The following is a 14,420-nucleotide window of genomic DNA, read 5'->3' as shown; positions in this document are numbered from 1 at the left end:
TCTTGATGTTTTAATGCATACACTAGCGTATATTTCCTTAAATAGAAACACGCACACACCAAATCAGAATATACTTTCAGTTCTACAATTTGACAATACATGTAGTTGATTTATAGCAAGTATGCCAGGAATTGAGGGGTTTGTTTTGTTTTTGCAGGGCTGCCAATATGCTGTCTTCATGGGATGGTAAAGAAAATATCACTTGGGCCCCATCTAATATGAAATCCTGAGGTGGGTATAGAGAAGGTGCTAGGGCTTTGATAGTGCAGTTTCTTTCTGAAAGAAAAACCATCATAGTGCACCCGCCCCCAACTCATTTAACAAGGCTTGACGGAGTGAACAATTTCATGGCAGGCACTGCATTAGGCTCTGGGTATTCTGAGCTCAGGAAGAGGCAGGGCCCCTACTCTCACGAGGCTTTACAGTCTGCTCTCCATCCAACTCCTGTCCCTAGAGGATCTGCTCAACTCATTCAAGACAACATTTACTGAGCACCTATCATAAAGCAAGCACTACTCTAGACACCATATAAAGACGAGTAAGGTTCCAAACCTGCCCTTAGGAAACGTTAAGTCTAACAGGGAACTAGGTTATGTCTCAGCAAGGACTGTATGATATGTGCATGGCGGTGTTACAGAGGCAAGAAGAGGGGTCACTTCACTTAGCTTTGGGGTGGTGGGAGGGAGGGGTTGGGAAGCTTTCCTGAATTGGGCGGAACTGGGGTGGGTGTATTCCAGACAGAGGGGCCAATGTGAGCAGATACCTCCTCCAGGGTACAGCAGGGGTCTATGGCTTCCAAGGCATAAGGCAGGGTCAGATATGGAAGGCTTTACATGCCTCTAAGGGGCTGGGATATACCCTAGGTGATGGGGAGATGGTTATTCAGGCAGCAGGAGGATTGAGGCGGGGGTGTAAAGAATCAGAGCGCCCACTCTTCCAGCCCTAGGAGGTGGGAACCAACTCGGCAGCCTGTGTTGCAGACGAATTCAGAGGAGAAATGATGAGAACCTAAACCAGGGCAGGCGTAGAGATGAACTTAAGACCTATCTAGTGTGTAAAACCGCCAGGGCTTGAGAACCAACTAGATGTGAAGGTTGCAAAAAAGTGTTATGGTCTGACGTATCCCCCAAATCATGTTGAAATGGAATCCCCAGGATGATGGTATTTGGAGATGGCATCCTTGAAGGTAATTAGGTCATGAAGGTGGAGTCCTCATGAATGGGGTTAGTGCCCTTATTAAGAGAAGGCCAGAGAGCAAGCTTACCCTCCACCCACTGTGAGAACATGAGAAGCTGGCCGCTGCATCCCAGAAGAGGGCCCTCACCAGAACCCGGCCATGATGGCACCATGATCTTGGACTTCCAGCCTCCTGAACTGTAAGAAATAAATGTCTGTTCTTTCTAAGCCACCCAGTTTGCGGTATTCTGTTACAGCTGCAGGAGCTAAGACTGGAGGGGTCGGGGCAACTCCCAGGTTGATGGTGTTATTGACTGGCAGAAGAAATTCAGTCTCCCTGGAAGTTGGGTTAAAACAATTGTTTTTAAAGATTTCTGCACTATCTGCAACCCTCTGTACTTGTGCTTTACCCTCAGTATATAATCCCTTTTCTGCCTGAAACACTCTCAATCTTACCTTTTCCTCCAATCTTATTTAACTGAGCCAAAAAATCTTCCACACCTCCCATTGTCTTCAACCTAGCAAAGCCGGCTGAGTCTGCCAACAGTCCCCACGATCCGGACGTTGCTCTTGAAGGACTCACTGTGAGAAGGGCCCTCAGCAATCCCATTCCCAGAGCTCTTCGCAGCACTGGGTTCTACAGACACGCTTTGAAACACTCTTCCTTGCTTTCTTGGCATTGCACTCTCCCTCCTGGCTTCCTCCAACCCACAGCTGCTCCCCTGCTGGCTCCCCTCCTCCTCCTCCAGATTCTCCTTTCCTCATATGCTCCATAGGTGATCCCACCACACTGCAGCCTGACCTCCATCTCCACGTTGATGTCTCTCAATTCTAACTCCAGATACTCTTTTAAAATTCCAAAGTCTAGTATCCAACTACCTATATTCAGTCTAGTCCCACTGAATCTTTTCAAAACTCATCCTTTCTCCCATCCCCTGGCGCCTGTCTTAGCAAATGGTGCTGCCATCCACTCATTCCCCAAAGCCTGGTACCTGGGCACTGCTGGCAGCCACACGGATGCAGCACTCTCCCGCCCCTCACCTTTCTAGCTCCTGTTTACCCTAAGATGCTCTTCCTTTCCTTAAAAACTGTATTTGACGGCCGGGCATGGTGGCTCAAGCCTGTAATCCCAGCACTTTGGGAGGCCGAGACGGGCGGATCATGAGGTCAGGAGATCGAGACCATCCTGGCTAACACAGTGAAACCCCGTCTCTACTAAAAAAAAATACAAAAAGCTAGCCGGGCGAGGTGGCGGGCGCCTGTAGTCCCAGCTACTCGGGAGGCTGAGGCCGGAGAGTAGTGTGGACCCAGGAGGCGGAGCTTGCCATGAGCTGAGATTCAGCCACTGCACTCCAGCCTGGGTGACAAAACTGTATTTGACATGTACAAACATTAACTACAAAACCATACCAGATTTTAGCTTATCATTCCACTTTGCCTTTATTTTTTATATTTAATATTAAGAACATATTTAATATGTACAAAACTCTTATCTATTAGTTATAAAGCATAATATATTAATAGTATATAGTAAACACTCGTAAGTCTACCAGGAGAAACCAGAACAGCCGCATAACTTCACATCTACCTATGTGCTCCTGTCCCTTCCACTTCCTCCTTCCGTGGGTAATTACTATGCTCAATTTTGGTTTATCATTGTTACCTTCTTTTCTTTTTTTAATAGCATAGTTTTATTGTATATGTATGTTTAGACTACATATTCTTTGGTTTTGCTTGTTTTTGAGCTCAATAAAAATAGTACACCACATGTGGTCTCTTTGAACTTGCTACTTTTCCTCAATATTTTCTGAGATTCATTCTTATTGTTAGCTACAGTTGTAGTTCACTCATTTCCACTACTGAATAATATCCCGTAGGATGAATATATATATATAATTATTCACCTATTTTCCTGCAGAGAGACATACATTTCACTTTCTCCAGTTATGAACTATTATAAATACATTATATGAACATTCTTACCCATTCCTCCTAGGGGCCACATACAAGAGTTTGCTGGACATACAGGTGGGAGTTGGAAGTAAGATCATAAGGTCTGCAAATGTTCAAGTCTGTGAGGGAAAATTGTTTTTTAAAGCAGTGGTGCCTGTTTACACATCCACAATGTTGTACAAGTCCCTACAGATCTAACACCTGGTATTGTCAGACCCAACTTTTGCAAATCTTATGGATATAAAATGGAATCTCACTGTGGTCCTAATTCGTATTTCCCTGACCACCAATGCTACAGAACATCTATTTATTTCAAAGCCCTATTTATTTCCTCTTGTGTAGTCTTCTCTATTTTTCTATTTTTTTTTAAACAGGAATTCTCTGTATTTGTGATTATGAATCCCGTGTAACTTATTTGTATTATAAATGTCTTCTCAAGTTGTGGCTCATCTCACTTCAAGTGTTTGCTTAATGTAAGTCTTTAGTTTTAACAGAATTCACTTAACCACCTTGTCATTTGTGATTACTACTTCATGTCTCAAGAGATTCTTTCCTGCCCTAAGGCTTTTTTCATCCAAACACTGACAATTTTTGCTTTCTGTATTAAAGCCCTTAACATATTTAGAACTTATCATTGGGTAAGGTGAGATAAATTAAAATTTCTTTTTTTCCCACATGAATAGCCATTGTTCTGGGACTACTTAGGGAGTGATCCTTCCTGTCCCCACTGACCTGCCATGTCACCAGGTCATTTTGCAAAGGTCAACATATGCCTAGGCAAGTTTCTAGACCCTTATTTTGTTCCCCTGCTCATAACGCCTACCTCTGCACCACATGACACTGTCTTGACAATAAAACTTGGTATCACATAGGGTGTGTCTCCTCAATCTTTCCTTCATATTTAGAAGCATTTGGTAATTTTAAGTCCTTTGCTAATCCATATAAATTTAAACACCTGCTTGTTTCATTCAATAAAATCTCTGTTGGAATTTCCAATGAAAATGGTATTAAATCCATAGATCAATTTGGGGAGATCTGATACTTTTACAATCTTTAATATTCCTATTCATGAACAAAGATAGTTTCTCATTTGTTCCTCTCTTGCTTCTTCATCTTCATCCTTCAAATCTCAAATCAGGACTCCAACGCTACCTTCTCCTGAATATTTCCACCACCATCTTCAAGTAGGATGAGTGTATATTTTGCATGCAAATTTTTGAGATAACTGCAATCATCCAAGAAAAAGATGACATGGGTGAGTTTGAGGCTTGTTGCTTGAGTGGTGGCGTCATTCTTCATTATTGAATACATTGAGAATTGGAAGGGAATAACATGGTAAGAAATGAGTGATGTTATGCTGCCCACCTGTCCAACTATCCACAGGATATCAAGAGCCCAGCTGAGAACCTGCTCAATCCTGAAAACAATTAGAAGATGTTAACAATCCTTAACAGTAACTTTCTCTCCTCATTTCCTTTTTGTTTCCTCACGGGCACGGAAATATGAAATTATGGGAGGACGAAAATGCCCAGAGAGCATGGCTGCTTGACCACACTGGGGCAAACGGCTTCAGTGTTTCTGACAAGCAAGCAGTGAGAGCATGCCTTTTGCCAAAGGCAGTTCTGCAACCATTTAATCCAGACTTTAGAAAATGAGGTCTTCTGAAGAAAACAGAGCTATACCTTCCCCGTCAGAATCCACTGTTATAACCACTTAGATTAAAATGCCCCATTTCTCACAGTATCGCTTTGTCACAGGGTCACACTTCTCTATTCAACTCAGTTTCAGGCTTTTCTTCTAAGAGGAAAAAAAGAGGACGAAGTGGCCTCCTAGATTCCACTCTAAAAATAGAAAAAAGCAAGTTGACTTGCTTTGAAATGCAGAAGACCTGTCTTCAGTCTGTCCCCATCTCAGAGGGACCAGGGAAACCACAGGAGCCCTGCTCACTGCTCTTCACGCAAGGTCCTGAAAACACAGCACCTGTTTTCCAGGCACTGTAGGAAGACCCTGCTCCTCTGCAAGGTTCCACTAAATAGTCTTCGAAAACCAGAAGCAGGGAAGTGTCAGCCAGATGCACACAGGATTTTTGTTGTTGTTATTTTTAAGGCACTCCAGGTTGTGTTTCCTTGAGGATCATCAAGAACAAAAAAGGCAAAAAAAAAAAAAAAAAAGTTACTCTGTATCATATCCCAAAATGGGTCCAAGCCATTTCTCAACCTCAGCCACAGACATGTTCTTCCTCAAAGCATAATCCTCAACCTGCAAAAGATGAGAAGCATTTTATTAAACCAACGTGAAAGACTTTTGGAATAGAAGTTTCCATAAGATTTGCCAAAAAACATTAAGTACCTTCCATTTCTTGTCTTAATAGCAATCTACAGAGTTAAATGTAGATAGATATTTATTTACCAAGTTGCCTTATTCTCTGGGCAGAAAAACAACATGTAGTAAACATCTGATGCTTAGAAGCTGTGTGTGTGTGTGTGTGGTTTGCATGTAGAAGTGAGGGCTACAATAGAAGCATTCTGCTGAAATCAAATTAAGACATTAACTGGAGTAAATTTCTTCATCCTTTCCCCTCACTTTATTCTCATTCACATTTAAAATGAAAGAGGTTCTAGAATTTCATTTGAACTAGGGAAGCCACATATAATGAAACAGCTAGCTTACCTGATCCTTGGAAATCTTCCCCACAGCAAAATATTTGGACTTCAAATTGGAGAAGTAGAGGCCTGAGACTGCTGAAGCAGGTGCCATTGCTAATGATTCTGTTAACCTAATGCCTAGAGAGAGCAACATGGGGAAAATGCTTATTGACTCAGTGTCTAGCACAGGGCCTGCAGCTGGCAGGCACTCAATGAACTCTTGTGGAACAAGTGAACCAAAGTGAACTCATGCCTTCTAGGTAGACATATGACACAGCATGAAAGCTGTGATCAGACAAGTCTAGCAAATTCCTGCCATGTGAAGAAACAAATTCGGGACATGCAGATCTCCTCTAACCCAGGGGGACAGGCCTAGGAACGACTCTATACTCCTACCTCCGGCCATCCTAGATCAGTTACAGGCACCCTGATTTGCTCCTAAGAATAGACCTTCTCAGGCAGGAACTCTACCCTCGGAGATGAGAACACCAGCTGAAGAGCTCTCTACGGGCTCTGTGCAGCCACTGGTACTAGGGATGACTGAGAGTGCCAGTGAACAAGGAGCCCACAACATTGTGAGAAAGAAGAGACAGTTTTCCTTGGGATCAGACAGCTCAAACAGACCCTCAAGGATATCTATTCGAAGCCACACGTTTTATGGACAAGGAAATAGAGCAACATGAAGGATGAGTGCTTTGCCAGGGTTGCCCAGCTAGCTTATGGCAGAAACAGGACTCAAACCCAGATCTCATGGCTCCTAGAGTTAGTGTTGTTCCTGCTGAAGCAGATGCAGCACAGCTCATGGTTTCTCACTGAAATCTGGATGCCTTTATCAGCTTTGATGGCATGCTTTCTATTAATTCTGCTGAAAACGGTAAGCTTAGCCTGGGCCATCTCAACTACATCAACTCTGCAGTAATGACAGAACCAGCACATCAACGTGACAATGTGCAGCCACAGAACCACAAGCAATTCAGCTCTGGGCACAGGACGCTGAGGGCGTGTGTCGGCGTCTGGGCCGTTGTCTCAGAAGGGCACATGCCAGCTTCTCATTTTCAGCTATTAGAATCAATCCACAGGCAAAACATAACAGAGAATTATGATTACAGATGAGTATAAATGTTAGTATCAGGGTAAAAGTAAAGAGAAGAGAGGGCTGAAGGGAAGGCTGCGTGCTCTGCAAGACCAGTGCCCAGGGACACTATCCATAAGCAATGGGACAAGAGCGTGAAGCATGTGAGGTTACTGAGGGACAAAGGTCGGTCTTTAAGGGAAGGATTAAAGACATGACCATGCCTGTCACAGGAAACTGGGGCAGGAGAGGCACGGGATGGTATATGTAAGCTAAACTCCCATCTGTTGTAGGCCAAGAGGAAATAATTTAAACTGAAATTTCTAAAACTGATGATGTAAGAATACTAATCAGTAATACTGAAATAAAATGCCAGAATAAATAGTTACAAGTGAAAAAGGACAGCATAAGGGACAATGTGATGAGAAGCCCTTCCATTTTAAAAACATGTTTAACCCTAAGTGTCATTATGTTGATAAGACTCTATCTACTGAAGGAGGACGACAGGAACCCGCGGCCTTCTGGCTCATACCCGTAGATTGCTCAATGTCCGCGAGTCTCCACATGGTGAGCTTCTCGGTGTGGTCAGGCTGGCTGGGGTAGCCGGGAGCCGGGCGGATGCCCTCGTACCGCAGCCTGCGCAGGTCTGCGACGTCCAGCTGCTCACTGCCACAGTAGGCCCACAGTTCTCGGCGAACCCTTTCATGGAGCTCTTCTGCAAAGGCCTTGGGACCCAGGGCACCAGGCATGCTTAGGCGGTGGTGGGGGCTCACGGCATCAGTGCAGCCTCCACCCCCTGAATCACAGCCATGAGGACAGCCTCCCTCATCTGGACCACAGCCAGGGGAAATTTGCTAAGAGGGAACAGGCTGGATTCTCTATTGGTTTGTACTTTCATTAGCTGCTCTGCAGCTCAATTTTGGCCTCAACCTGAGCTCTGAAGGACCATCCTTAATGACCCAAGGATTTTCTACCTTAAAACTTAACAATTTCCCCAAAGGTCAATCCAAAGCTGCACTGGCCAGAAAGAGCAGCTGGGACCATACAGCTGTTAGTTCCTCCACTGTTCACTGCAGGAGAAGGGAGAGGCTCTCCCCAGGGCCAAGGCTACCCCCATTCCATGCATAGGAAGATGAAGAATCTATAGATGACACCAGCATTACAATGAGGGGCTCTGAAATAAAAATTTGTTTTTAATTTTTTAGGGTACTGAGGAAAATGTCACATCACAACAAGCAAAGAGAGACAACAGAGATAAGGCAGAAGTAAAGGCTCTAAGAGCAACAGCCAACTATGGCACCATTCAAGGTTTTTCTTTGCCCCAAAGATAACGTACACAAGCAATCTGGGGATACATGATATTAAAATATGTGTAATGTTAAAGTCAGCAGCATCCAACTCAAGAAAAAAAAAAAAAAAAAAAGACACTGGTTCTAAGGGCCGATCAGTTTTCAGACACCCACCTCAGGCTCCCTACCCCTCCTGGCCTCTATCCTCAGCCCCTTGGCACTATGCCCCTGCCTTACCTCTGCCAGCCGGTCCCCCAGCGCCTTGACCATGATGCTGCTGTAGTCGTCACCGTCATCCTCATAGGCCTTGCTCAGCTCTTCCACCCCAAAGCAGGCAACAGCAAACAGGCCCAGGTAGTCACGGATGCCAGAATGCAGAGGAGCAATGAAGTCCGAAAGGCAGTAGTATGGCTCCGTGCTGGCAGAGTCCTTCTCGGCCTTAAAACCAAGCAGTGTGCAGGGGCGCCATTAGCAAGAACGTGGCACCAGCATACCATGAGGAGCAATCAGGCAGCTTCAAATGAGAACAAGCTTCACAACACAATATATCCCCAGTACTTGGACTGGTGTCTGACACATAGTATTCAATAAATATTTGTAAGATAAACAAATGAAATGAGATTTTAAAAAATGTATGACATGACGTAACATAAACAGTCAAGACAGTAGCTCATTCGCTCATTCCCGCACGGACAAAACATTTACTGCATGCCTTCAGGCACTGTGCTGACGTCATGGTTTTTGTTTTTTTTTTTAAGTTTGTCCCCGAGTGTTTTCAATTAAGTCCAGCAACATGTTTGAAAGAGATCCAATAAACAGAAGCGCCTCCACTCTGCATCAACTGAAGCAGTTCAAACAACACACTGCTGGGGTCAGCAATGCCCAGGCCACGTGCTGGATGACGTGTGGGGTGGAGTCGGGGGTCATTCAGGAGCCGGCTGAGGACACTAGGGCCGGCCGGGCACCAAACCAAGAATTCAGCAGGATTTGCTTCTGGATTCTCTCCACAGCCCTGGGGCCTATCCTCCCCCATTTTTCACCCTCAGCTGATAAGCAACTCTTCCCTGCAACTAAGGTAACAAATAAGGTCTTATACATATTTAAAAAATCAATAAATATTTGCTGAGAAGGTAAACAGCTTACAACTAATACTCATTCAGTGGTTACCCTATGCCTGTTCTTGGCGCTTTATATGAATTACTATTTAACCCCTTCAGCCACCTTGTGACATAAGTGATACCATCAGCTCCATTTTACAGACCAGAAATCAGGGGCACAGGAAGCTTGATCAACTGGCCCAAGGCCAGACAGTGCAAGGGCCAGGGGGCTGGTACCACAACCCATGCTCCTGCATATATGGTACTGCTTAGGACTGATCAATTAATGAGTGGCCAACCAGACACTTCACAGCTTGCTGCCCACGGTGGAAGCAAGTGCAGCTTCACTGACACAGGGCAGGAAATTGTTAAGTGCAGGCGAGGAGGTGTTTGGTAATGGCACACAGGAATGTCACAGAGTTTAGGGACAGCTGTGCATGGGGAAGCCGTTTTCCATGTACACTTGGCCCATCAATTATTCTTTGCTAACAAAGGCCAGAGGGGGACCCAACGCTTCCCTGCACCACAGGAGACACAGATCACAGAGCCCCATGGTACCTTAGAAGAGACAGCAATCAGAGCCTACTCAGAAGAGCAGACTCCCAGAGTAATAAGGCACTGCCGCCAGAATGTTCCAGAGTGCACTGGAGGAAAGCCCCTCCTGAGAAATCACTACCTGGGTAGCTAATGTATGTGCCTGGCCCAGTTCCCCTCTCCAGAGGCTATTAAAAAGGTGAACTCTGAGAATTCATTCTATTAAATGCCCTAATATGTCACAGATTGCCTGGACATGAATGGTACTGTAAGTAAAAAGAGATCACAGAGGACACAGGACTTGAAAGATGAAAGACTGGGCTGGAGCAGAGGTTTCTGAACACAGTTATGTCTGTAAAAGAAAAGCCACAGATTCCCTCGTAAGGAGGGGCTGGAACTTAACATTAGAATCCCCAAACCTTGTATTCTGTGGCGTCGGAGCCTGGGTGCATACAGTAAGGATTTACTGAGCCTGAGTGCATATGGTAAGGATGTAGCTGTCCTTGTTTAACTCTTCATGGTACTGTTTAAGGCCCCAAATTTAAGAATCCCTTCAGCTGTTGTTATGGTCATAATTTCTACGATTATGAATTATACTGTGGTTGGGATTAAAATGCGCCACTATCTTTTGTGTTTGCTCGTTTTTTAGAGACAGGGTCTTGCTCTGTTGCCCAGGTTGGAGTACAGTGGCATGATCACTGGACTCAAGTGATCCTCCCGCCTCATCCTCCCGAGTAGCTGGCTGAAGGAGTACAGGCATGCACTCCCCAATGCATGGCTCATTTTTAAATTTGTTTTGTAGAGGCAGGGTCTTGCCATCTTGCCGGGGCTGGTCTCACACTTCTGGGCTCAAGCAATCCTCCCACCTCGGCCTCTCAAAGTGCTGGGAATACAGGTGTGAGCCACTGTGTCCAGCCAACACTATTATTTTTGAATGACTGAAAATGGCAGTAAAACAGAAATAATAATTTACTGCAAATTATTAAATTTGTTAATGACTGGTGAATTCTGGCTCCAATTCTTGATTAAGACACTCTTTTTTACAGCAGCTAAAGGGACATGCATATGATATCTGCCTTTTCAAAGGTGGCGGGGATGAGAGAGAAGTTGCTGGAAGAGTCTGTTCTCACCACTCAAAAGAAAAGAAGTCAGCATAGTCAAAGAACAGCCCCTAGGGGTGTGTACAGGCTGGGCTCTCCCCTCTCTACTGGGGGACTCAGCACAATCTCTAGCAGCCTTCATCTTCTCCTCTGTAAAACAGAAACAATCTGCCTCACACGGCTGTATGGAAGTTAAAAGGATGACCATCAAGCATCTTACTACGCACCTGGCACCTGCTGTACATTCTGTAAATGCTTGTTTCCACCTGTCTTCCCCTTTCAAGGGGAACCACCTGACAGCCTGTTTTAATAATATGCACAGATATTAACCAATATTTTTGAACAAGTGAGTGTTCTCTTTCTTCAGAAGCTAAGAAGACTGAGATCCTGACGTGTGACCACCTGAGACAGCAGCAGTGGTCCTCGTCCATCCATGGAACACGACGTGGAATGCCTCACTCCTGCTGGGTGGCCCTGCCTCTGGCACCCATGCCTCTGACACCCATGCCTCTGACACCCATGCCTCTGGCACCCATGGTGGTGCCTTCGCTCCCCGATCCTCACAGATGGCTTGGGCTTAGGCGTGTGACTGCTCATCTGGGAGGAGGTGAAGCAGACTCTCATTTATGCAAAGCTATTTTGTTTAGTGCTTAAACTCACAAGTGAAAGCAGCGTGCTGGCTGTCAGTACACCGCCCATACCTGTTGCCTTAACCCATAGAAGGTGGCTATGGGTTCTGCAGCCTGGGGCACGGCACTCTCTGTGTACAGGTGAATGTCGTCTTGGATACTCTGTGCTGGCCAGAACCCAACCACACCCCGGGCTTGGAGTTTCTTTTGATTAATCAGTGTGTTCAGCATATTTTGGGCATCATCGTAGACTTTTTTGGCCTCTTCACCTATTAGAAAAACATAATTAGAATCCACTTAAAGATGCCGAAAATAACCATCAAACAATGCTTCTTTTAAAAGCCATTACCCCTCCTCAGACACCTTCCCTCTTCAGGCTTCTCCATTTTCCTCAAATGCTTTCTGGTGTTTGCCATTGACCCAGCTTAAAGTGGAACAGCCAGGGTTTTGTGGTTCCTGCTAAGTGCAGCTCCCACAGTCTGCTTCTCCCAGTTCAAGCCACTTAAGTTTTCCATTGGACAAAAAGCAGAGCCAAAGCTGTGGCTCCCCAAAGCATTCTGTCAGAGGGGACGAGAAAAAGCAGGCCAGATTCCTCACTCGCTGACGTTCCTCGTGCATGTACAGCTCCACTGACTTCACAGTGACCTCTGGGAGACATGACCTGTGCCTCATATTCTGTGGTGCTTTTAATCCCAACCACAATATAATTCATAACAATTGATATTTTGAACATAACAACATCTGAAGGGATTCTTATATTTGGGGCCTCAAACAGTACCATGAAGTGTTAAAAAAAAAAAAAAAGGACAGCTACATCCTTACCATATGCATTCGGCCTCAGTAAATTGTTACTGTATGAATCCAGGCTCAGACACCACGGAATACAAGGCACGGTGCATACAAGGCACAGGTCATGTCCCCTAGAGGTCACTGTGAAGTCAGTGGAATTGTACATGAACAGGGAACGTCAGTGGTAAGGGGTGAAGTATGGCCCAAACCCTCACACGTGCCTTCAGTGCTCCACCTGGCTGGCCTGCTCCCGGACCTGCAGTGCAAGCCAGGCTCCCAAGACACCCTCTCGGTTTCTGTTGTCTGTGAGACTGGGCCATCCTGCCCATGGTGAGAAGCCTGCCCTATGGCCCCTGGACAGCTCACCTGTGATGATTCAGGGGCAGCACATCGAGAAGCCCCTTGTCCACCATCACGTTCCTGGCTACCTGAGAGCTCCTGAGTCTCAGCATCCTAACACCTACACCCAGGCCCACCCCCCATGGGAAACTTGGCAATAATTTGGTTTCTAGGCTCCTCTCAGCCCTAATCCCATGCTTCTGTGAGCCTACCCCTCCCTGTTGCTCTGATCTGGCTACTACCTGATCCTTTGAATGGCTTTGTATTTGGATTTTGTGTCTCTGTTGGTGGATTCTGGGGTGAGGCTAGAAGTGAGAAGTGGGGGGTAGTAATTTATCACCTCACCTACTTCTCTAGTTTACACCCCAAATTCCCATTCCCTCCCCAATGCTCCAAGCACAATGGGCTCTTTGCAATTCCCCAAACAGGCACATGTGCCTATGCCTTCTCACACTGTCTCCTCTACCTGGAATGTCCTTTTCTTCAACACCATATCACATCCACAGTCCCAGCCACGGCAACTCCCACTGAATCCTCAAAAACAGTTCAAACACCACCTCATCCAGGAAGCCTGCCCTGACCACCCAGTCTGAGCTCTGTCTCCTCTTGTGTGCACAGGAGCCCAGGCAGGGCCCATTACTATTGGCTGTGCCAGTTAGTCGGGTGCTAGACGGCAGGGATTTTGTTATCTTCCATTTATCCCTAGTGCCCAACAAGTAACTGAAGTCAATAAACATGTATTAAAATAATAAAGTAGATACCAAATTTAGCTGATATAATAAGGACCAATCTAGCAGTTTGAAAACATTAAAAAGTTGGGCAGGTGAGCAATATGAAAGCAGCTGTAATCTGCACAATCCAAATCCGCTGCTCCTCACCGATTCCGGTCTCCAAAGTCACAATCCTACATCTTGAATATCAGAGGCAGAAAGGAAGGACATACTGCACTAACCTACTGTTTTGTCGTTAAATATCTTGGGGAAGCCTCGATTTGGGTACTTGCCCCGGAGCTGCCAGACATCAAAGAAAGGCTTCCAGTCAATGTAGTCCACCAGCTTCTGCAGGTCATAGTCTTCAAAGACCTGGGTCCCAATAAACGTGGGCTTCACTACAGGAGAGAAGTATGGTTGTCAATGCTGATGCTGGCACCCTGCCTGATGGAGGCCTCCCTGCCAGCTTCTCACTGCTCTGCCAGCTCCCACGCTCTGCCTCCCTCCTGTCACCCGTAGGAGTTGTTTTACAAAGAGGGGAACTTTAAATTATCGTGGAGAAGGAGTAATTCTGCACTGAGTCTTAAATAAAACTATTCTTCACATGCAGCTGACTACACCACCCTTGGAAACTGTTCCCTCAACCCTTCCATCCCCACCCCCCACCCAAGAAGGAAAGACAAGATGGGTTAATCCTCACTTATACAAATGAAGACAAGGTGAACGTGAAGAACACTCCAAAAACACACGGAGAGTAAGCCACTTATGTAAAGTTTCAAAACCGGAAACAATTATCTAGATTGCCTACTGATACATATGCCCAGTCAAAATATAGGCAAATGAAGTCCCAAATTCAGGACTGCTGTGCTTTCTGCAGGGGAGGAAGGGACACATGTGGGACTTCCAATACATATTCTTCAATACATAATCCTCCACTCTGCCAAGCACGTGTGTAGCACAGATGTATGAGCAAGGTAAAGCTGATTTATCACCTTGGAAATATGGATTCAATTAATATAACCTTTGTTCACTCTGTATTGTTTCATTTTTAAAAAATCAGATGGTAGGTTATGTCTTAAGCTGGCTA

At 45.4% G+C, this 14,420-nt stretch overlaps 1 protein-coding gene across 2 annotated transcripts in view; it reads right to left on the bottom strand.

The window, feature by feature from the left end:
* Nucleotides 1-2,590: 2,590 nt before the first annotated feature.
* MTR (5-methyltetrahydrofolate-homocysteine methyltransferase) overlaps nucleotides 2,591-14,420 on the bottom strand; it is a 105,980-nt gene continuing 94,150 nt past the window's right edge. For both annotated transcript variants that reach the window (XM_007989889.3, XM_007989890.3), the window contains exons 28-33: nucleotides 13,576-13,731; nucleotides 11,568-11,764; nucleotides 8,373-8,573; nucleotides 7,379-7,571; nucleotides 5,800-5,912; nucleotides 2,591-5,388 (exon numbers count right to left, since the gene is read on the bottom strand). In XM_007989889.3, the coding sequence (XP_007988080.1) occupies nucleotides 5,302-5,388; nucleotides 5,800-5,912; nucleotides 7,379-7,571; nucleotides 8,373-8,573; nucleotides 11,568-11,764; nucleotides 13,576-13,731 (947 nt within the window). In that variant the 3' untranslated portion in view covers nucleotides 2,591-5,301. The remainder of the gene's footprint in view (nucleotides 5,389-5,799; nucleotides 5,913-7,378; nucleotides 7,572-8,372; nucleotides 8,574-11,567; nucleotides 11,765-13,575; nucleotides 13,732-14,420) is intronic.

The sequence above is a fragment of the Chlorocebus sabaeus genome, chromosome 25, assembly GCF_047675955.1.
Source record: "Chlorocebus sabaeus isolate Y175 chromosome 25, mChlSab1.0.hap1, whole genome shotgun sequence".
NCBI classification, from domain to species: Eukaryota; Metazoa; Chordata; class Mammalia; order Primates; family Cercopithecidae; genus Chlorocebus; species Chlorocebus sabaeus.
Note: the sequence above shows the minus strand (reverse complement) of the source record. Positions and strands in the feature narration are given on the sequence as shown.